Source organism: Leishmania donovani, chromosome 16 (genome assembly GCF_000227135.1).
Source record: "Leishmania donovani BPK282A1 complete genome, chromosome 16".
Classification (NCBI taxonomy): Eukaryota; Euglenozoa; class Kinetoplastea; order Trypanosomatida; family Trypanosomatidae; genus Leishmania; species Leishmania donovani.
In genome coordinates this window covers 215,401-237,396 of record NC_018243.1, presented here as the reverse complement: position 1 = coordinate 237,396, position 21,996 = coordinate 215,401, and the positions used below count along the sequence as shown (strand labels likewise).

General features: G+C 63.1%; 7 protein-coding genes across 7 annotated transcripts; all 7 read left to right on the top strand.

Annotated features, from left to right (window-relative positions):
• Positions 1-481: 481 nt before the first annotated feature.
• On the top strand, positions 482-1,825 carry LDBPK_160680 (apurinic/apyrimidinic endonuclease-redox protein; the record flags this gene model as incomplete). The annotated part of the gene is made up of 1 exon (XM_003859707.1): positions 482-1,825. One exon carries the CDS (start codon positions 482-484, stop codon positions 1,823-1,825), a length of 1,344 nt encoding a protein of 447 aa, XP_003859755.1.
• Positions 1,826-3,353: 1,528 nt separating this feature from the next.
• On the top strand, positions 3,354-5,378 carry LDBPK_160670 (hypothetical protein, conserved; the record flags this gene model as incomplete). Its single annotated transcript, XM_003859706.1, has 1 exon — positions 3,354-5,378. One exon carries the CDS (start codon positions 3,354-3,356, stop codon positions 5,376-5,378), a length of 2,025 nt encoding a protein of 674 aa, XP_003859754.1.
• A 1,901-nt stretch (positions 5,379-7,279) lies between these two features.
• On the top strand, positions 7,280-8,980 carry LDBPK_160660 (hypothetical protein, conserved; the record flags this gene model as incomplete). The annotated part of the gene is made up of 1 exon (XM_003859705.1): positions 7,280-8,980. The coding sequence occupies one exon, from the start codon at positions 7,280-7,282 to the stop codon at positions 8,978-8,980; it is 1,701 nt and encodes a 566-aa protein (XP_003859753.1).
• Positions 8,981-11,424: 2,444 nt separating this feature from the next.
• LDBPK_160650 (hypothetical protein, conserved) lies at positions 11,425-11,742 on the top strand (the record flags this gene model as incomplete). The annotated part of the gene is made up of 1 exon (XM_003859704.1): positions 11,425-11,742. The coding sequence occupies one exon, from the start codon at positions 11,425-11,427 to the stop codon at positions 11,740-11,742; it is 318 nt and encodes a 105-aa protein (XP_003859752.1).
• Positions 11,743-12,783: 1,041 nt separating this feature from the next.
• LDBPK_160640 (hypothetical protein, conserved) lies at positions 12,784-14,886 on the top strand (the record flags this gene model as incomplete). The annotated part of the gene is made up of 1 exon (XM_003859703.1): positions 12,784-14,886. The coding sequence occupies one exon, from the start codon at positions 12,784-12,786 to the stop codon at positions 14,884-14,886; it is 2,103 nt and encodes a 700-aa protein (XP_003859751.1).
• A 1,726-nt stretch (positions 14,887-16,612) lies between these two features.
• On the top strand, positions 16,613-17,404 carry LDBPK_160630 (hypothetical protein, conserved; the record flags this gene model as incomplete). Its single annotated transcript, XM_003859702.1, has 1 exon — positions 16,613-17,404. One exon carries the CDS (start codon positions 16,613-16,615, stop codon positions 17,402-17,404), a length of 792 nt encoding a protein of 263 aa, XP_003859750.1.
• Positions 17,405-18,120: 716 nt separating this feature from the next.
• On the top strand, positions 18,121-21,528 carry LDBPK_160620 (hypothetical protein, unknown function; the record flags this gene model as incomplete). Its single annotated transcript, XM_003859701.1, has 1 exon — positions 18,121-21,528. The coding sequence occupies one exon, from the start codon at positions 18,121-18,123 to the stop codon at positions 21,526-21,528; it is 3,408 nt and encodes a 1,135-aa protein (XP_003859749.1).
• Positions 21,529-21,996: the final 468 nt, after the last annotated feature.

The following is a 21,996-nucleotide window of genomic DNA, read 5'->3' as shown; positions in this document are numbered from 1 at the left end:
TGTTACCTCGGAGGCCTGCAGACGCGCTCTCTTGCGGCTCTCGCGTATACGTTTTGTTGGTGTGTGTGTGTTTGTGTGTGTGCTGGTGTGATGCGGCGTCGCTCACACATCCACGAGCACACCACATCGCCTTCCTCTTATCGTTTCCATCCCCGACTCACTCACAGTTGCTCGCCGCGACTTAGCATGTACGCGGCGTGCACTTGTTATTGCTTTATACTCTCGACACGCCTCTGTCTCTCTCCTGCACCACACGTCTACACCCCTCCCTCCCTGATGAGCGGTCTGCGCTGCTATCTGCCTTGCCTCTATCCCTTAGCTCGTACAGCTCACTCATTGCGCAGTGGAGAGTGTCGGGTTGTACACCTGCAGAGTCGCCTCTCTCGTCTTGCACGCACATACAAGCTTTTGCGCACGGTTGGCGCATCCTTAGACGTATCGTCTTCTTTCCTTCCCTCCCCATCGCAAACAACTCTCCACCATGGCCTCGAAGCGACGCCGGCAGTCCAGCGGTGACTCTGCGTCCTCATCGACCTCGTCGTCCTCAACGTCCGAGCTGCCGCCCTCGAAGAAGGCGGCTGGCGGCCAGCGAGTCACGGCGGAAGCTGCAGTGGCGCCCATCACCACGGTCGCCACGTCTGCCACTGCCACGGCTGCAGGCGGTGCGAAGAAAAAGGCGACGACCGGGAGCCCCGCACGCCGCACAAGCAGCGCGCCAAAGATATCAAACGGCGATGCCGGCAGGCTGATCCGCAGCGCTGAGGCCCTCGCCGCCCTCAACACGAAGAAGTCCGAGAAGGAGATTTGGTCTGACGTGGTGCCGTTCGTGCGCAGGACTACGGACAGCGACTTCGACCCGTCGCGCATGTACAAGTTCATTACGTGGAACGTAGCCGGCCTACGCGGGCTGCTGAAGAAGAACGCCTCGGCGCTGAGAGCGTTCATGGAGGCCGAGAAGCCGGATGTTTTGTGCCTGCAGGAGACCAAGCTGAACGTCGACGAGGCCGATGCCAATGCGACCCTCGGCGTGGTGGACGGCTACTCCTTTGTGGACCACCCGTGCGCCTTCAAGCGGGGCTACTCGGGCACCCGCACCTACATGAAGAACAGCACCACTGTGAAACGGCTGCACGCGCGGTGCACTCGTGGCTTCGCATTGCCGTCCGAACCACAGGCAGGCGCGGCCGCCGGCTCACCGGTGCTGGTAGAAGGCGCTGGCGACGAGGAGGGCCGCGTGCTGACTACATTCCTATCTCCGGATCCGGACTCTGCATCGTCGTCGTCGCGCATTGCCCTCGTGAACACGTACGTGGCGAACAGCGGCATGGGACTGACGCGGCTGCCTTACCGCGTCCAATCCTTTGATCCCAGCATGAGGGAGTACCTTCAGCGGCTGGATACCTGGGCCACGGAAAATGCCGGCGTCCCGTCGGCGGCGGCGAAGGGCGGCGACAGCAGCCCGCACGGCTTTATCTGGGCTGGCGACCTCAATGTGGCGGAGCGCGACTACGACCGCTACTACGCCGGTACATTCAAGTCGATGCAGGAGTGCAGCGGCTTTGCGCCAGAGGAGCGGATATCGTTTCGCGAGACGATGCAGCGGACGAACTCGGTGGACGTCTTTCGCCAGCTCTACCCCCACGCAGGCCCGGTCTACTCCTTCTGGTCGCAGCGTATCAACGGTCGCCCAAGAAACTTGGGGTGGCGCTTGGACTACTTCGTTGTCTCCTCGCGGCTTGCATCGTACGTTGTGGACTGCTTCCCGATGCCGACGGTGATGGGCAGCGATCATTGTCCGTTCCAGATGTGGATGCAGCACCCATGACTGCAGGCGCTGCGTCGGCCCACGGCAGAGGCGGCAGCGATCAAGAGAGCGGGCGCGCGGTCGTTGCGCCGATGACGCGAGTGCACATATGCGTGCATGTTCCATCCACTTCGCACGCGCTCGCAGTGGGCGGCGAAGCAGAGACACGGAGACGGAGGCTCGAATAAAGGAGAGAGGGGCGGGAGAGCCCTCTTGGAAAATGGTTGTGGCGGTGTGGTGGGCGGCATCACTGCGTGCGCTTGCCAGACTTCCGCTTGTGTACGTGTGAGCGCGCGCGGCGGGGCGTGGAAAGACAGAAGAGGGGGAAGGGGATGCGGGAGGTGACGCTTCTCATCTCCCGCCCCGCTCACCACCTCCTTCCGGGTCAACCTCCGCTCCAAACGCACCTTCGCGTGTGTCTCTCTTTCTGGTGGTGATGGAATGCCGTGATCTCCCCCGTCCTTGCCCCGTTCCCTGGCCACAGGCACGGCCTGTGTGCTGCGTGCGTGCAGATGCGCCCATTTTCTCTAAGTTTGTGGGCTGTGCGCCTCTGCATGTGCGCGGTAGAAAGGGGAAGAGGAGTAGAAGGTGCAGAGACGGACGCAGGCAGGGGGGGGATGCTCGCACCTTATCGCCTATATCATAGACATGCATAGAAGAGAGTTTGGTGAGGGTGGGGCTCATTGCATACGCCTGCTGGTACGAGAGGCGTGATGCAGCGTCAGTGGGGAGGTAACGCCGAGGGGGACGGGTGTGGCGTAAGGGGGGGGGTGCGTCTCAGCCCCCATCCGCATACCCTTCCCCTTCCCTTCTCTTTCCACTGAAAGACTACGCGAGCGCAGAACCCATGTGGCGTCTCTCTTGTTGCTACGGGGGCCTTCTCGTCCCCCTTTTCCTCTGCTCCTCATCCTCCTCCCGCGACGCCATCGTGCAGAGGTGATGGCGAGGCTTTATCTGAAGCATGTGAGCGCAAGGCACAACACCGTGTGTCTGGTGTATATATATATGTATGCACATTGAAAACAACGCACGGCCACACTTCCGCACGTGCGCACCCCGGCAGCGCTCTCCATTCTCTACTGCTCTCACGCACAACGGACGCACACGCTTTCCCTCCCTTCCTTCCTCCGTCTGGCGCGTGTGCGACGAGGGGCACTGACGTCGCTGCATAGCCACACAGGCACACAAGCACACAAGCAATGCAAGCGGGCAATGGCCTGCTAGCGGACGTGCTCGCAGCGCTCCTTGGCGCGGCACAGACGACACTCCTTTCCTCTCGTCTTCTCCCCTCTGCTTTCTCCATCTCTCACCATCAACAAACTCACACCCCTTCCTCCTCGCCTCCGCGTTCCCGTCCCGTCCCCTCCTCCTCTCTCCATTCGCGTCCTCAACCGCTGCGATCGCATACACACACACACACACACAGACACACAAGAGAGAGAATACCCTGTCCTCATCTGTCCGCTCGGCTGCGCTGATACTTCGGTTGAGTTCCTGCCGCATCGCTCCTGCCCTGCCTCCTTTTCCATTCTCTCTCGCGCTACTTTCCATGTTCAGCTCGCGCCGTGCTGCACAGCGCCTCTGCGGTGGCTGCGCGCTTGCACAGGGGTGTTTGCCAGCCGCTGCGTTGCATCCATCATGCCCGTTGTTGCTGCGCGCCAAGACTCTGGCTGGTGTGACGCCGCAGCATTCTGCGGCGTCGCTTCATGGCAGAGACGGCGCCGGGGACGACTCTGGTGCTGGCGACGCTGGTCGTGGGTGTCATCGCGCTGTGGGCGGCGACCGGGATGCGGACACACAACGCAACAACGCGCACGGTGCCCTTGTCGAAGGGGGCGCGTCGACGTACCCGGTGTCTGTTGCGCATGCGCACACTGCGGCGAGCCAGGCTACCGCCGCCCTGAAGTCGCTGCTAGGGCACTCCCGGCTGTCGTCGTCCGCCGTTGCGGCGGACACTGACGGTGCTGACCGGTTCTCCAATGCGGAAGCGCCGGCAACTTATGAGCGCATTCCTGATGCGGACACGGTAGGTCCTGACGTGGCCGGGTCAGCTGACGGCGATGCCGTGGAAGGAGATGGCGTGTCGAACGGTGAGGAGGAGCTGCTGGAGTGCGCTGAGGCCTTTGCGGATGAGGTGGAGGCGATGGGGGTGGAGAGGGCTGCCACTGTAACCGCTTCGAAGGCGGCACCCCCGTTACACGGGGCTGCATCTCAGAAGCAGAACAGAACAGAGAGAGAGCAACCTGCAAAGCCTGTTGCTACGCCGTACAGTGCAGGAGAGCCGTTGAACCTGCAAGGTGTACGGTATTGGGGCAGCATCGCGTCGGCCATGCGGAGCACAGCGGAGGCACGTCGCTTTCTCTCGCCCTTCTGGGCGTCGCGGAGAGCCTTCGAGGATGCCGGCGCGACCGTGACGGTGGAGGAGGAGGAAGGGGTCCTGGTATGCACCACCACGTCGGTGGTGGTGCGCTTGTTCAACCTGGAGCAGACGACCTTGGCCGCGGAGTACCGCGCCGCTACTGTGACCGAGGTCATCGCGCGTCTGCGTCTGGCGAGAGATCGCGATGGTACCTCGTCGTTCCGGAGGGGCTTCGATGCCAATGCGAAGCTGCTCGACCTCGCCGGCGGTCATTTTTCTTTTGCGCTCGCCACGTCCATTGCTGCCTCACCGCACTTTCCCCGCCTACGAGCGCAAAGCCCATACTGGCTTTCCGAGCGTGATGTGCAGGCGATTGGCGCAACAGTGCGGCCCGAGGAGGTGGGGTGCTGCACGCTGGTGCCACTCTCGTCGTCTGAGCCTTGGTGGCAGAGCCCGGCGGCAACGGCTGCCGACGCAGAGCTCTCGTACGACGCGCGCGCCGGCGCGGCTGCCACCTCGGTGCCGGGTGAGGAGGCCTCCACTGACACTGCGCGCAGCATCGTGCGTTACTATAACGTTGCCCAGCTGGACGACCGTGAGAGGTTTGCGCGGTTGAACCCGCTTAGGGACAGGCTGGTGCGCTGCCTGAACTACCGCGGCAGCCGCTACAACCCTTGCACCACCTGGCTCATGTGGGAGTACTGCGCTCGCTACCACTTCCCGCTGACGGACACGCCCGGAATCGTCTTTCTCACGATGGAGAAGATATTTCAACTCGGTGGGAGAGTTGTGCAGACTAAGCGCTACCCCATCCCGCGCACGCACGCAGGCCGAGGGGATGGCACCGCCGCTGGCAGCAGAGGGAGTAGCATCCGCAGCGCCGCTGCTGCGAGTGTGAGCATGACACCACCATCCTCCTCTGCCGCCACCCCTGATTTTGAGAAGCTCGGAGCGATCCGCCACGGGGAGCTGGGTGTGGTGCCAGCGTGTGGCAGCGAGGACACCAGCACGTGTAACGGACACGGCGCCCGAGGCGGTACCGATGGCACGAGCTCCACAGCGGCCGACGTCGGAGTTGTCCCGCCACTGTTCACGATGGTGATCCATAACGAGGTAGTGAGCCTGTGCAACGCAATGCAGACCGACATCGCCGATGTTATTCTCGCTCGTGCCGGCGAGTTGCGTAAGTCCCGGTACTGGAAGCGGTGGGTGTAACCCTAGTCCGCGTGCTGCAGCCACATACTGCTTCGTTGCTGTGATGACGCGCGCGAGCACGTATGCTTGTGCGTGTGCGCGCGCGCAGATGTGCACCCTCTCCCTCTAGGTGCTACTCCATCCATCCCTTCCCACCTGACACGAGCAGAGAGCAAGCTTGCACGGTTGTAGACACCACCACCAGTACCCACGCCCCTATAGAGAAGGGGAGGAGGGAGGGGGAGTGACCGGTTTTGCTGATGGTAAGGCGGGCTACCGCGTGAGGTGCCCCCTTCCGTCATTCTCTTCCTTCCCTTCCCACGACCAGAGCCGCTTTCCTTCCCGTCAAGCTCTCCTTCAGGCGCTCCCGCGCGACACACACACACACACATACACAGCCAGGCATGCACCTCTCTCAGACGTCAAGGGGGTGGGGGCGGCGCTCGATTTGCCGAACAGAGAAAAAGAAGTGGGCACAAAGGCGAGAGGGCGATGGGTGATGGACGTCGAAGCGAGACCTGAGGGAGACACGTGGCGCATACACTCTCTCACACGTGCACACACGCCCATACGTACTCGTCCGGCGTGAAAAACAAACAACAAAGAGGGTGGGTGGTGGTGGTGGTGGTGGACACCCTCTATGGACAACCGGCATAGCGCGTGTTTTGCGTGCACGGGTGCTCTCCACCGCGTCTAGCTTTTTTTTTTCGTTTTCTTGTTTTGCGCCCGGCCAACAGGTGGTGGCACCTGTCGAGCCACGACTTCACCTTATCCACTGCTGCTACGTAAAGGCACCAACCGCTATACTACCTACACTTACACCTACACGAGAGGTGTACAGAGCAGAAACGTATATCTATATAGGTGTGTGTGTGTGCCGGTGACGTCATATGCACCTTGTGCCTTCCTGGCGAGACGTTCTCTTGCCGAAGATTTCGGATGTCCGATCTGTCGGTGATGCGCTGCCGCTCCTCCACTCACACCCTCTTTTCTCTGTCGCTCTCCTTCGCTGTGCTCGTGCATGCCTGCTGACGATAACGGGGACGATGTACCCACTTGACACGCAGCGGCCTTGCTACTCGTGTTCGCCCTACTTCGCTCGTTGGCTTCGTGTCTGTCTCATCCGCTGCTCCGCCTCCCTTCCCTCTCCCCCTCTGCCTTTGCGTTGTGATGGTTGACTGGTTGGTTGGTTGCCTTCTCTGCTCGAGTGACGTGGCGCCACCCCCTCCTCCTCCCTCTGTCTCTGTCTCTGTCTCCGTCTCTCCCTCCCTCGCGCACCGTTTACGCCTATTCGCTGCATCGGCGTTCCTCGATGCATCTGCGCGCGCCTCCATCCATCCGGAGGGCTCTACGGTGAAGGCGCAGGCCAGGGCACACCCATACACATACCACTGCACATACACCTTACCATAGACATACAAGCACATGCACAGGCACCCACACGCACCACCGAAAGACGTGCACATCCAGTGACGACACATCACCTGAACACACCCACCCACCCTCTCTCTCACCCCCTCCACTCCTTGACAGCGACAACGGGCGGATCTTTGAGCTGCCCTCCCCTCCATCCCCCTCCCCCCAACACGCACACACGCACATCAGCCTCAGGCGCGCTCACCTCGCGCGCTCATCTTTTCCCTTTTGTCGGATCGACGCGGGAGTCTCGCAGCAGCACGTCGTTGCTCTGCCGCGACCAGCTTGACGAGCAGTAGAGGGCACCGCTGGGGAGAACAACGGCACTTGCGATGCTGGGCTCGCCATCTGATCCACCGCCGCGTGATGCCGCCGCGCCGGTGAGCGCGGCTTCCTCTCCTTCTGCAGCGCCGCCCGTGGCGGCCGCGTACTCCACCGGTTCACAGGCGCTGCAAGCTGAGCTGCACCAACTGCGCGAGCGCCTGCGTGTGAGTGACGAGTGGAATATGCGCCTCCAACTTCAACTACAGGAACTTCTGCAGTTGCCCCAGAACGAGGTGCAGGACATGCGGCAGCGCATGCAGGACCCCGACATCGCCATACCGCTTCTCCAGTGCTACGACGCTGTGATTCATGAAAAGACGGAAGAGGTGGAGCGGCTGCGCAGAGAAACGGTGGACCTGCAGACGCAGCTGGACGCGTTTCGCAAGGACCAGCTTGACGTGTCGAACGCCGTCCGCATGGCCGAAGAGCTGGCGAAGAGTGTGCAGGGCAAGGCAGCGGCGGAGGTGCAGCGCTATCTCGAGGCGGTGCGCGAATTGCAAGAGGAGCTGGTGCGCCTCCGCATCGAGATGGCGCGCGCCCTTGACGCGGAAAATACCGCCAAGCAGGATGCACTCCGCATAGCAGAGCGCGCAGCCTCCTTAGAGACGGCTCTGGAGGCGGCCAAGCAGGCCACGTCGAAGGCAGAGGCAGCCCGAGAGGCCGCGGAGCGGAAGCGGAGGATACAGGAGCAGCAGGCTGAGGAGCAGCAGACGGGCGCGGTGGTGCAGAAGGCTCAGCTGCAGCTCATAACCCAGGAGAATGCCGACAAGGCGCAGGAGCTAGAGCGGCTCCGTGCCAAGATGACGCATGCACTCCGCCAGGCGAGCGACAACCACGCCGCGCACCTCCGCATCGTGGAGGAGCGCCATCGCATGATCGTCGAGGGCCTACGCAGCGTGAACCGTACCCAGGAGCTGGAGGTGCTGAAACTGCGCGCTCAGCTGGCCCGGTGTGATACGACGAACCCATCTGGCGCCGGCCGCGGCACCGGTGCGTCCTCAGCACCTACATCATCGCTGCGCTTCCAGAGCACGGCAGAGCTGCTGGAGGCGCAGACACGGCAGGCGCAAGAAATGGAGCTGAAGCGGCTCCACGGCGAGGTGTCCGCGCTGCAGCTGCAACGAAATGATGCGGTGCGACAGTGCGAGCAGTGCACCTCTCGACTTCAACGCGATTTCGATCAGCAGCTCCAGGATGCGCAGCGCCAGCTGCAGAGTGCACAGCGCAGCCTCTCTGAGGCACGCTCACGGTGCGAGGAGCTCGAGGAGACGAAAGCGGCGCAGGAGACCTCCTTGCGCAAGGCGCGCGACGAGCTACGCCAAGCCCAGCAGGGCGGCCAGCAGTACCGTCTCAGCGCTGACAGCAGCGCACGCAAGCTGGCGTCTGCTCAGCAGCAGCTCGCGGAGGCAAACAGGCGCCTCGGCACCCTGCAGGAGGAGAAGCAAAGTGCTGTTCGGCAGGCCCAGGAGAGGGTGAGCGAGCTGGAGGCCAGCGTGGCCCAAGCGCTGCAGGAGGCGCAGTCAGCGAAGGAGCGCGCCTACGCGGAGGCGGAGGAGGTGCATCGCCGATATGAGCAGCTGCGGCTGCAAAGCTCGAAATTGCACGCCGACCTGCGCGAGCGCGAAGCCGCGTTGGTGAGGAAGGAGCGGGAGCGCAGTATTTTGGCGGCACAGATTGGACGCCTCGAGGACGGCCTAGAGGCGCACAAGCGCCAAATGATGGAGTCGGACCGGCGTGCGCAGCAGTTGGAGCAGCAGCTGACCGCAATGCGGCAGCAGCAGCGCGACAGCTTCTTATCCCTAGAGCAGATGAAGCTGCAGAACGCGCAACTGACGCGGACGCGAGATCAGCTAGCAGAGATGCTGCAGGCGCGTTCCTTTTAGTAGGGCACATGGTGGCGCACACACGCGCACACGCTCTCCTCGTTCCTCCCTCGTCCATCTTGGCCTGTCCCCACTCAGATGCCTCCCCACCCTTCTGTGCACGTGTATGCCGTGGATGCCTCCCGCCTTCCCTCACTTTCCTCTGGCCGCCTGTAGAACACCAGAAGCGACAAGAGCAAAGAGGGGCATTCTATATTGCATGCCGGGAGCACTGAAAGACGACTGTGCAGCTCCGCCTCCGATGCGGCTCAGCGGATGCTTGCCTGCCCGTCTCCCCCTTTCCAAACGCCATCCCCACTTTCCTTCCGCTTTATCACGTTGTTCGAGTCACTCTGCCGACGATGCCGCATCCCTCTCCAGTGGTGGCGCTGGGGAGGGAGAGGGGGAGACCACAGCTCTCCTTTCTTTCGCCAGCTCTCATCACAGCAGGGATGTTCCCACCACCACCACCGCCTTTTTTCCACGCGTCCCAAGCGCTGGCGTGTTTCGCTTCACGCCTCTCTTCTCCTCGCCTCCCGTCCTTCCTCTGCCGTTTGCTCTACGTGGCTTCTCGTGCTGCCAGAGTTGATAGCATCACGCAGCGTGGTCTCGTGGTGGTGTCCACAGGTACCCCCCACACGTGTGCATGGCTACCACTGCAGCCCCACTCTCCCTCCCTCCACTGCATCATCATCAACCAAGCGCCACTGCCGCGTGCATACAAAGAGTGGCAGAGACGGCGGCGAGCCTTCTCCGGCTTCCCCGCCTTTTCTTTACATCAACACTCACGAGCTCTTCGCCCTGCTTGCGGTGGGCGGGGGAGGCGTAGCCACCGTATAGGGGACGAGCAGACGACGGCCACCGGGACAAAGCACGACGCGCGCCGAACGAGAGCATCTGCCCCGGCCACGACGACATCGTTGTCGTCCCCTATGTCGACGCCAGCAGCATCGTCGACCCTGCCAGTCGCAGAGCCGGCCAGCAGCGGTGGCGATGCCGGCTCCGTCGTGACGTCGCGCATTCCGTGCAGAATAACAGCACAGCAGTGGGATACTGTCGCGGTGTGGTCTTGGGATGTGCAGACGCGCGTGTGCGCCATATGCAAGAACAACTTGGCCGATCACTGCATCAACTGTCTCGCCAAGGCGCCATCGTCATTTAACTCGGCCGTATCAGCATCAGCAGTAGCAGGGACGCAGCCCGCGTCCTCCTCGCCGCACCCTGCCTCTGTGGTCTCGGCAGCCAGCGCAGGGCGACTTACTGGCAGGACGTCCACAGCGCAGACATCGCCACCGCCGGCCACCACCGCCAAACACCCGACTCTGGCAAGGCTGGCGGATCTTTCAGACAGGTGCCGCGTGGCTTGGGGAACGTGCGGGCACGTGTATCACTACCACTGCGTCTCGCGGTGGCTTCAGATGCGCTCCATGTGTCCGGTGTGTGGGCGGCAGTGGCAGCTGCACAAGATCACCTCGAACGAGTAGCGACCGCAGGCTGATGTGCAGCAGCGGAGAAAGGGAAGAGTAGAGGTGAGGGCGTGTGGCAATGGGAGGGTAAAGCGAAGTCGGGGTGTGCGGGTGGGGGGAAGTGGCAGGCGCGTTGATGAGCGTCTTTGCATACTCCCCCACTTGAATGCTCACCGCTTCAAACACCTCTCCTCCGTTTCCCACCCTTCCTCGTTGCTGTCCATCAGCGGCGCCATCCGCACGTCATTTCGCTGACCTTCTACCCACTGCAGGCCCAGGCACACACACACACACACACACACACACACACGCACACATTGTGATGTGCACACACCATCGCCAGCATCGCGGCCTCTGAGATATCCTCCCGCTATCGACCCATATGTTTCAAAGCCGCGCCACCCACGCCCGACACCTCCGTCTCTTCCACGGCTACACGCCTTTTGCCTTTCACGTCGATTTCTGTTCCGGCGGTTGCGCCATCGTTTTTTTTTTTTGGTGTTTAGTTCTCACCCGCTCGCCTAGGAGGCCTCTTGAGCTGTACCCCATCACCACCACTCCCCTTCACTGCCCCGCTCCCACCTTCCACGCGCATGCTCCGCGGAGTAAAGACGTGCACGCGGGCGGCGGGGGCGGGACATGTGTGTCACGGGGGAGGCAACCTTGCACAACTGCCCCCCCCCCCCCGCCCCGCCAGGCCTCTTCCCCGGCGCGTCTTTCCACATCCCATGGCCGCTCTTTAGCATCCCTCACCTCTCCGGCCTCTCCTCCGCTCTCATCATCCTTGGCCATGTCGTTGCGCTCAAATCGATCCGCACACGCACACACGCACACACGCACGGACACGAGCGCGCATACGTGCATGAGCCACAAGCGCCGTCCACCTTCACCTGGGTGCGCCTCCTCTCTCACACGCGGAGGCCCACCTCCACGCACATACACGCGCAAAGAGAGCGCGAGACACCGGAACTGCCGATCCATCGAGTCCTCGCTGGGGCCATGGCGAGCCCGCCTACTGCGACAGGCTCGTCGCCGGCAGACGCGGACTTCATCATTCCGATTGAGACGAGGTATCTGTACGTGACTGCCCGAAGCGTGCCTCGCGAGACGCTGCTCATGACAGGGGATTGCCCCATCTGCAAGAGCGCCCTCGGCCAGCCGTGTTTGAAGTGCACCTCCTCTATGGACGAGTGCCCCGTCGCCGTCGGTGTTTGCGGCCACATCTTTCACCAACACTGCCTTGAGCAGTGGCTGCAGGGGACGTGCCCCCTCTGCCGCAATCAGTGGCAGCAGGAGCGCATCATCCAACAGAACTAGAAGGGCGAAGCGCAGGGGCGGTGGGGTCGGGCAGTCGCCCCCTCGTACGGATGTGACGTGTGCACTGCGCGCCCACATTTCGTGTTCTCGTTGTTCGCGGGTGCGCGTGCCACCCCCGCCCCCTCTACTCTTTCTATCCGCATCACTGTCCCGGAGAAGCCTCCCCTGGTCAGTGTGCTACGACCATCACGACAGCCACCCACACCTTTACTCTCCACCATCTTCCCCTCCCCTGATGTGCGATGCGTCGGCGCACGCACGCTCTTCGTCGGCTGCGGCGTTCAACTCTTCCTCGTCGCTCTCTCCAGCCGTCGCGAACCTCCCTGTGCGGCGCGGGGTGTGTGACGGACTACGCAGAGAGACATAGGAGACGGCAGAGGAGCGGGGGGGCGGAGAGTCGAGGAGCGTGCGGGCGGGTTAGGGAGGGGGCAGGAATGGCTCGCTAAACGAATGCTGCCGGAAACGAAGTTCTCATTGCTGAGCGCGTACCTCTCTCTCTTGCGCGCGCTGCTGAACCTTTCCTGATGTGTGTGCGCATGTGTTTGCCTTGCCTTCTTCCTGTTGCTCGTTGGAGGGCGCATGCACTTCTCTCCCCTCTCAATCACCGCGCTGCCCGTCTTTTTGTCTGTCTATCTCCTCCTCTGCCTCCATAGGCACGGGAAGGAAAAGGCCGCTAACTCAGCGGTGCGTGCGTGCCCGAGAAAGGAGGACGGTCAGGTCCCGTCACGGGCGACCCCACAAAGGGAAACCTGCGCACGGGTGGAGGAGGCGTGCGAGGGAGAGGGCCGAGATCCAAACGACGAGAGAAGACAAACGTGGGCCATAGCGTGGCACGCATCCCTGTCACTCTACATCGCTGCCGACTACTTGTGGAGTATCGACGTATGTGTGTGTGTGTGTGTGCGTCTGCATGCCTATGCGCCGGCCGAGCGTGAATACCGTGAAGAAGAGAGAGGGAGGAGGGAGGGTCACTCGGCGAGTGCTCCCCCTGTCTGTCTCTCGCCCGCGGGGCCTCGCTTCTTATGTCGACGTGGCCGACTCATGGCGCCACTCCTGTCCCACCCATCCCCCCTCCCCCTTCACCCGCTAGCTTCCATCTTTCGTTGCACACGGGCGCAGACACACACTTGGATCGGCGCCCACATTCTCGCTGGCTCGTTCGCAGAGATCCTACGCATCTCTCTCATGCAAAGTGCGAGCGCAGCTCTTCCCCGCAGGGGCGGCAGCAGCGGTGGCGCGGGCGTCGCGGTGGTCACCGCGGGACTGCTGCTGGAAACATCCCTCGGGCCCCTCGCGATTGACCTCTTTGGCGCGGACTGCTCTGCGCTGACGGCGAACTTCTTGAACCTGTGCAGAGCGCAGCTGTGGAACGGCGCGGTGGCGACGGAAGTAGTGCCAGATGTGGCGGTATTCTTCTCCCTTGCTGCAGACCCGGTGTACAAGGAGCTGCTTGAAAAGCTGCTGCGCTCGCACTCGGCGGGTGCAGCGGCACCACCTGGCCCAGGCCCGCTGAACTTCTGGAGTCTGCTGCCCAGACAGGACCATGCGGAGGGCGATGCGTCGCCGACGGTGTCCACCGCCACCGTATCCTTGCACAGTCATGCTGCAGCCTCTGTTCCTTCAACTGCTGACCCCGTAGAGCAGCAAGAGACGGCAGTGCGGCGGGCAATGCAACAGGAGGCACGACTGTGCAAGCGGCGGCGTTGTGTCGGACTTGCCCCGTCTAGGGCTGGTGACAGGAACGCGAAAGGCGGCTATAAACCGGTGTACGTGCACGCGTCCGGCAGCAGTGGCGCAGCTGTGGCCACTAATGCAGCTCATGTAAGTGCTTCGCCCAGCGCCAGCTCGCCTTGCACGGTATGCCGTGCCGGAAGCCTGCTCGTGGATGCGTCAGCGCCTACACTGCGCTTCGGTCTCACATTGTCCGATCGCACGATGGACTTCCTCGACAAGCAGTACATCACGATTGGCGTGGTGCGCGAGGGTGAGGCGGTGCTGCGCCGGATACGTCGTGCTCCAGTCCGCGACCGCTGCAGAGACGACGCGCCGACGACGGCTGGCGCCGGGCCTTTGGCAGCTGTTGGCATTGTGGCAGGCCGGCCAGCGCTGTCGTGGCCGCGGCCCGTGCGGATGCTGCGCGTGAAGCGAGCGACGGTGCTTCCCACAGCCGGTACCGAGAAGTACGTGGCAGTCCCTCCCTCGGCGTGGTGGGGGGTGTCGTCGACAGCGGGCAGCGCAGCTGCCATGGAGCAGCAGCGGCAGCGCACTGCAGCGGCGCTGCACCAGGCTGGATGCTTCGAATGGTGGGCCTCGGAGGCGGCTGTGCGCGCCGCTCACCGTGAGTTAGTGGAACTGGTGCGGAGCAGCCTCGTGGCGCACGGGTATGTGGCCATCACGCGCCCTCGAACCGTTGCTGACGCGTCCATCTACTTGCAGACAGCCGCCGCATCAACAGGGAGGCACGCCGCACAGCCGCTTATTGTCGTTGCCGCTGCACCAGCGCAGACGAGGAGTGATGGCGAAGCTGCTACGTCTCCCGGTGAGCTGGAGCTGGTGTGCAACCCGCACTACGCTGGTGACTACTTGAGCTCCGAGGACGACGACACGGAGGGGTTCCACGACGGCGGCCAACCGCCTCACCACAGCACTACCGCGGCGCTCTCGGCGAAGCAGTTGGAGGAGCGCCGCAAGAGCTTCATGCAGCAGCACCAGGAGAAGGCCAACGAGACGCTCTCGCTCATGCTGAACTTGCTGAACGGCGTGGCCGACGTGCGAGGCGACATCAAGCCACCGGACAACGTTTTGTTTGTGTGCAAGCTGAACCCTGTGACGACAGGGGAGGGGCTCGCGCTCTGCTTCTCCCAGTTCGGCCGTGTCACCTCCGCCGACGTCATCTACGACGCGAAGACAAAGCAGTCTCTCTGCTACGGCTTCGTCGAATTCGAGAGCGTTGAGGCGTGCTTTCGGGCCTTCCAGAAGATGGACCGGGCTCTCATCGACGACTGCCGTATCCACGTCGACTTCTCCCAGTCTGTGTCGAAGCTGTGGGCGCAGCGGCAGCGGGAAATGCGGAAGCGTGACCGCGTTGCCTTGGAGGGAGTCGCTGTGACTCGAAAAGGTATAGAGAGAGGCAGGCAACGATGATGGAGTGCGCGCCGCTGTCGAAGGAACCACAACCAACCAACCAACCAACGTGAAGCCAGGCAACGCGGCCGCCACACAGCGGGAGAGACGATGAGGCAGAGATGCGGCGTGCGCCTGTCTTGTCGCTCTGGCGCCTTGCCGTCCTCTTCTCCCTTGACGTGCTTGTTGATTCCCCTCCATCCCCATCGCTGGGATGCGATGGAGGCGCACGCCTCGCCCTCTGTGCGTGCGTGCATGTGCGTGTCTGTCTATCTCCGCCAATGCCCTCTACTCTGCCCCCCCCCGCTTTTCATGCTCTTCGTCTCCCTTCTGCATGCCGCACGCCACTGCTCGGCTCTCTTCGTGTTTTTCTTTCTGCCTTCCCCATCTAGCGTGCGCGGAGCCTACGTGATCCACACAGGCAGACTCGGCGACAGGCTGCGTTGGCGGTGATGCTAAGGAGAGAGGTGCAGTGCAGCGCTTCATCTCCATCGCATCGCTCGCACAGATACACAGACGCGCACCAGGCCGGCGGCCCTCGTCTCCACCAGGTCTGCGATGTGCTGCTGCATTCATGACGGACAGCTTTGCCGAGGTTTCACCGGCTGTGGCGGCCGCCCATAACGCAGAGGCGATGCGCGATGAGGTACTCCGCCGCATGGAGGTATACGTGCTGGAGCTGCTGCACACGCTTCTCTCGCTGCCCATCAAGAGAGTGCCGCCCCGCGGCAATGCGGTGGCCGCCTTCAACGAGGGAGCGTCTGGCTCCTTGAGAAGACGCATTCCATATTCCATGCCGCGTGAGCGGCAGACCTCGACGCGCGCAACTCGTGGTGTCACCCCTTCAACGCCGGTGAGTGTACCACCGGACGGGCGTGCGCACGCGAAGGCGTCCCTGCGGGGCTACGAGGGCGCAGCGACCTGGTCAAGCGATGGCCGACCAGCCACGAGCGTGCGCGTTTTGCAGACAGCTCGCCATCATCTCCTCGTGCTCACCGAGCTTTTTCGCAACGTTGTGCGCGGCAACGTGGCGACACAGCGCGATGTATACTATCACCTCGTCCGCCACATCCAGACGCAGGAGGTGGTGAATCGCACCGTGCAGCAGCTCTCGCGTGTGCTGCGACTGCCGCGCCAGCTGATGGGCGTGGTGGCTGGCGGGCGCGGCTACATTGCGGGCTGGCTCTCCTATCGCGGGGTGAGTTTGCAGGGGGGTGGCACGGGGTTAGCAGCGGAGGAGGGCATGCCGCTACCACTTCTAAGCGCAGACTTGGTCGTCTCCGTCCTAGGAGTCGCCGAGCGCGCAGCTGTCGAGGATGATGATGGGCGCGGTGTCTCAGGGTCAGCGTCTTCATCAAACTCGACCCACAGTCGCTCACTTCAGCAGCCGGCGTCAAGCCGTTGGACGACCACGCAGCATCGCGACTTTGCTAGCTGCTCAACCAACAGCGCCGCCGCGGCAGGCTTTCAAGTGCCGCCGAATGTGTGCGCTATTCTCGTCGTGGAGAAGCACGCTGTCTTCGCCCAACTTTTGCGCGAAGGCCTGCCGCGACTGCTGCCGTGTGTGCTGCTTACAGCTCAAGGGTACCCGACCCATGCAGCGCGTCGGCTGCTTGCTCACTTGCACACTGCACTCCCTCGTGCGGCAGTTGTTGGGCTCGTGGACTACAACCCGCACGGGCTCGCCATCCTCGCCGCGTATCGCTGGGCTGCCGCATCTGATGCACTTCCCGCTGGCACGGCCTCTATGGAGAGCCGCTACTACGCTGTTCCCACCCTGCGGTGGCTCGGCGTGCGCACTGCACACGTGGTGCGCGTAATGGAGAAGATAGACAGCGGCGATGCAAGCGCAGAGCACCTCTCGGCAGTGCAATGCCCTCCTCTTCGCCACCACACACCAGCTTCTCTAAAGGCGAGTGCCAGGCCTTGGGAGGGCACTGGCAAGGGCAGCCGGGCACACAGCAGCGACAGCGCTGCCGTCAGCGCCGCCAGCTGCACCTCGTCCGCTCCGCACACGGCAGGGAAGGCGGCGATCGCCTCGCCATTGACCAGCATCGCGCCTCTGCAGCATTTCACCCGCCGAGACACCGTTGTGATGAGACATCAGATCGAGCGTTTGGAGGCGCTCCTGCACCCTGCAACGTCGTCTCCAGCTGCGAGAGAAGGCCTCGAAAAAGAGGCGGAGGCTGCGGAAGGGAGGCACCGCGATTTAGTCGGGCCTTCTTATGTGGAGCGGGCGGAGCGTGCCTCAGCGGACCTCAGCGCAGCGCCCCAAAGCCACAGCAGGCTCTCGGTAGCCGACCTCGAGTGCCAGGCCGATCGAGCCTCCGTGCTTGCCTGGCTGAACGAGGCGCACGAGATGCAACGATGCAACCTCAAGTGCGAGGTGGAAGCGCTCTACACTGCCCCCTACGCCAATCGGTTTTTGGGCCCCGCGTCAGTCGTGCATGTGCGCGTGCGGAGGCGCGGCGCCCAATCGCCCCCTTCGCAGTTTGCTGAGTGGGTCTGCGAACAGGTCCTTCGCCGTCAGTACATCTGAGCATACTCCCGCTGCTTATCAGAAGCCCACACGCGCACAAACAGCGCTGCGATGGTCGTGGGTTCGGCAAGCGGTTTTCGCGTCGCCTACTCCCCGTCTTCTTTTTGACCTCCGTGTACAGCGCCTCACCTGCTGCCAGCTGCTGCCAATCCTACTGCTCCAACTACTCTTACTCTTTCGTCTTCGTGGTGTTCCTCACCCCGCTCGCCACCCCCGCTTTCTCTTCTCATAGGGGCATTGAGTCGGAGAGAGTCGGAGAGAGTGCGGGGGCGGCACGAGTGACGCGGCGAAGCGTCCCCCTCCCACCTGCTCCGCCCGTGCACCCGAGAGGACGTTGAAGGAGCGCACGTGCACGTGTCTGCTCTCGTGCAGGCTACACGCGCTCGCCCGTTTGCGCCCCACACCGGACGCGCTCGCCTTACACAATACCGTTTTCTTCTTTGCCGCCCCTTATTCTCAAGGCAAAGCCTCCAGGTATTGCCAGCTGTCTGCGCCCGCTCGCACAGACAGGCTGGCGTGTGTAAACTGAGCGATGGAGTCGCTCCCTGCCCCCATCCCTCTCTATCAGCCTCCCGCTCTCTCTTTCTATGTCCTGTGCGCTGCCCAGCGTCTCTGCCTCGGTCTTCTCTTCCTCTCCAAATATAAACACCCACACACACCTCGTCTGCCTGTCTCTCACTGCTGTCTTCCGTCGCTCCATATTGACATGCGGAGACATGAGTGGTCGACGCGTGGCAGACACGGCGGTGACGAACTCGGGCGAGCTCGTCGAGTCCCTCCTACATGTCTTCCACCCGCTGCTTCTGTGCGTGGCAGATGCTCTCACAAATGCCACAGCCGTGACGCCACCGCAAGTGGTGGCAAGGGTCGGTGTGGCTGATGGTGGTCCGCAAGGCATCATCTCGTTGTGGCCGGAGGGGGAGACAGACGCTAAAACGGCAGCGGCGCCCACCCCAAACACTCAAGACGCTACCGGCGCTCAGCTCAGGACGGCAACCGCGTCTTCCATGGTGTCGGAGGGTGCCGCCGGAGCCTTCTCCCCGGTTGCACCCGCCCCTGCGAGGGACTCATCACCGTCGCCGGCTGACACGACTGCCGTCTTCTGTGCGGCAGAAGAGGACGAGGCCGGAGGCCACGATGACGAAGGAGGCAGCAACAGAAAAGCAGCGCAACAACGGCTACCCACGGCGCTGGTGCAAGACGAGCTCAGCGCCACACAAGGCGCATCCGATGCTGAGCACCGCGATGGCGGAAACGGCGTCGACAGCGACGCGGCCAAGGCGGTAACGGCGGCGCTACGCTGTCCTGCCCAGAAAGAAAGCGTCGTTGCTTGCCCCTCATCGTCTACGTCGTCCCTGCCCCACTCCACTTCACCGCCCTCGACTTACGTGCCTGCCGACTCCGATGAGGCATCTGCGACGACGCCGCGCAAGCGCGGCCGACCACAGCTGTCGCGCACGGTGACCGCCCGCTTGAGTAAAAAAGAAGACGCCGCGAAGACACCCGAAGAACCTCTTCCCCGCGTTGCCACACCGCCGCCCCACGCCGCGCGCCCGTTCTGCTTTACAATGTCGAATGCGGTGCTGTGGGAGGCGGTGGCGGCGTTGGCCGAGGCGGTGCTGATCGGCGGGGCGTGCTTCAGCTGGCTGCAGGGTGAAGTGCAGAGACGTGCAGATGCCGAGCAGCAGCACGGTGAAGGGCAGCGGGGTTCGAAGACGGCGTCGTCGTTGTCGTTGCCGTCGCCGGCGCGCGTGCTCGCTGACGCTCTTCTGGGCTTTGGCCGCCCCTCCGTCACAGCTGCGCACATGCGATGGCGCGAGCGCGCCGTAGCGAGTAAGGATGGCGCCAGCCCCACAGGCAACGGCTCCCACGAGCCCAGCGCGCAAAGAAGCGGTGAATCTGGTGTCTTCGCTACTTTGCCGGCCGGAGTGCAAGACGCCGTCTTCACCGCTGTCTCGGCGGCTCTCATGCGCGCCGCCGCCGTGCACACGGCGCAGCTGCTCAGCCCCTTGTGCGCGGCTACCCCCGGTGACTCGAGACTTACCCAGAAAGGAGGAGAAACAGTGGGACAGCAACAGGATGTGCCGGCTCCGGCACAGCATCACGGCAACTCTCCATCCTTTGCGGCGCCACCGCGAGCCGCAGCATGCGCCGCGCCCGTTGATCACTCTTCTGCAGCTTCACCGCACCTGCAGACCAACTTTGGCTGCCGCGCGGTGCCTGCTCCTTCCTTTCATTGGCAGCAGTGGGCTGAAAGAGGGTTGGCGGCGGAGGCGCAGGGGCTCACCAATGCGGCCGGTGCACCGCTAACGTTTAGGATGGTGCAAGAGACGGTCAAGCATCAGAATCGGCGCACACTGCAGGCTCAGCAGTTGCAGCAGCCACGGCCAGCAGCGATGTCGGCGACTCTGTCTCGCTCGCCAGCTTCCGTGTTTCCTGCCAGTGCTGCTGCCGTCGTCCCAGGCTCGAGCGGTACGCGTGGGGACGCATTCGTGGCGACAGCAACAACAGGTGCGCCGTCCGCCACCGCTGCGGCTGGGCAGCCGCCATCGCGCACGGCAGAATCACCACTTTCGGTACTCATGCGGCAGGCGGAGGCGCAGGACCACAGCTGCTTCTACGTGCAGGTAAGTACCGGTGACCGTGATGGTGCCACGCGCACCGAGGCCACAGCGGCACCGACCGGCAACACTGCCGTGCGCGCCAGCGAGTTTACCGTGCAGGTCTTGTGCTCCGCGCTGGCGTCTGCCATGACAGATGAGGCCGCAGCTGCGACGCTGCAGGATAGCGCAACCACCGAGGCGACTCACTTCGTGGACGATGCCGCTGCTGACAGTGGTGATGTCACCGTTTGCGCATGCGAGGCGAAGCATGCGCAGAACGGCGAGGGCCGCAACCTACATCGGCTTGCTGGAGACGCGGGCTGCGGCCTTGTGCGACAATGGTGCGCTGGGCTGGAGCAGCTGGCCTGCATCACCTCCTCGGTGCCGACCTGGTGCAGCGCGTCGCGGCGCCGGAGGCACTCGAGCTGTGCAGTGTCCGCTGCGGCTCTCTTCGCGTATTTGCGCGACTCCTCGGTGAACCCCCCGCTGGAGCTGCTGGCCGACTACGCGCTGGAGACGGGAAAAGCGACGTCGGCGCCGCCAAGGGCCCCTCATCCTGCTGCGCGAGACATCCATGGCGGCCACGCGGCTACCGCTGGCGCAGCAGCGGCGACAGTTGGCACGGCCGTTCGCCAATCGCCGTGGACGACGGCGCGATGGAGTGTGCGGCCTGTGCTTGGCATGGAAGAGGTAGACTACGCGGCTGACCAGTTTGCAAGGTCGGGGGAGCACCACCGAGCTCATGCCCAGGGTGTGACCGCCTTGTCATCGCTTCCGACAGACAGCGCCGCTGATGCATATCCACCGAACAGTTCAGCGCCATCTGCTCTGATAGACGCAGGCTCGCCTCAGGGGGGGCCATCAAAGCAACCGAAGACCCATGCAGGCCAGGTGGCATCCGCATCGCCTCGCTGGCCGCCGGCTGTGGCGTGGCTCCGGCTCTCGGACGAACACGGCCATCCTTCGCAATCAGACCAGGCAGAGGACACACACAGCGCGCCGCCGTCTCTGCAGCAGTCGACGACGCGGGTGGTGGAGAGATCCACCGCGGCACTCTTCCAGCGTGTCCTCGCGCCAATGATTGCAGGCGAGCAAGGGGATGCCCGTATATCTGCTGACGTCGTGAACCCGCTGGAGGAGGTTGGGACGGTGCTTGCTACACTTGACGCCGCCTGCGCTGGCCGCACGCTCGTGGATACGACGGCGTGGCGTTACGGACGGAACCGCATGAACGTTGCGGCGGTTTCCATCATTGGCCTGACGGTGCCAGACAACGACAAGGGGGGCAGCGCTGGACAAGGAAATGATGATGTCGGGAAGGACGGAGCAAGCCTCGATAGCACGCACAATTCGCCTCGGGGGCCCTCTGCTGAGAGAGCGGCTCTGCAGTCTACGGAGGAGGGAGCCTCCACCGCACCAGTGTCGGCGTGCCGCGCTCGGGTGCCCTTGGGTCTGTACCACCACGAATGCGGAGTACTCCATGTAGTGGATGGTGCAACGTATGCGCTGGAGGTCGACTAGCATCCTCATTCCACTCCATCTCACGTGAGTCTTTGCCCCGCCGCGGTGCGCCCCACCGCCCCTGGCACAAAACCGCACCTACACATACACACCATACACAGGATACGTGTTTCCAACCCTTGCCGCTGCCAGAGATGCGCGTCGACGTGCAGCAGTCGCGACCTTGCCCCAAAGCAAAAAGGGGGAAGACAGAGAGAGTCAGTGCGTGGCTTTCGACCTTGCACAAGCTCCTTTCCGATTGTTTCCCTCCTCTGCACAAGCCGTCCGTCACGCCTTAAGCGCATCTTCTTGCGCGCCGTTACGTTACCAGCGTCTCTTCCAACGGCCGCTCTGCAGGTTGAGGCAGGCACGTGCTCCCCGAACGTACAGCGCGACAGACATACACGAACCAGGCACACACACACACACACACACGCTTTCATCGTGCACGACTGCTGTCTTGATGATGACCGAGATCGGAAGAGAGTC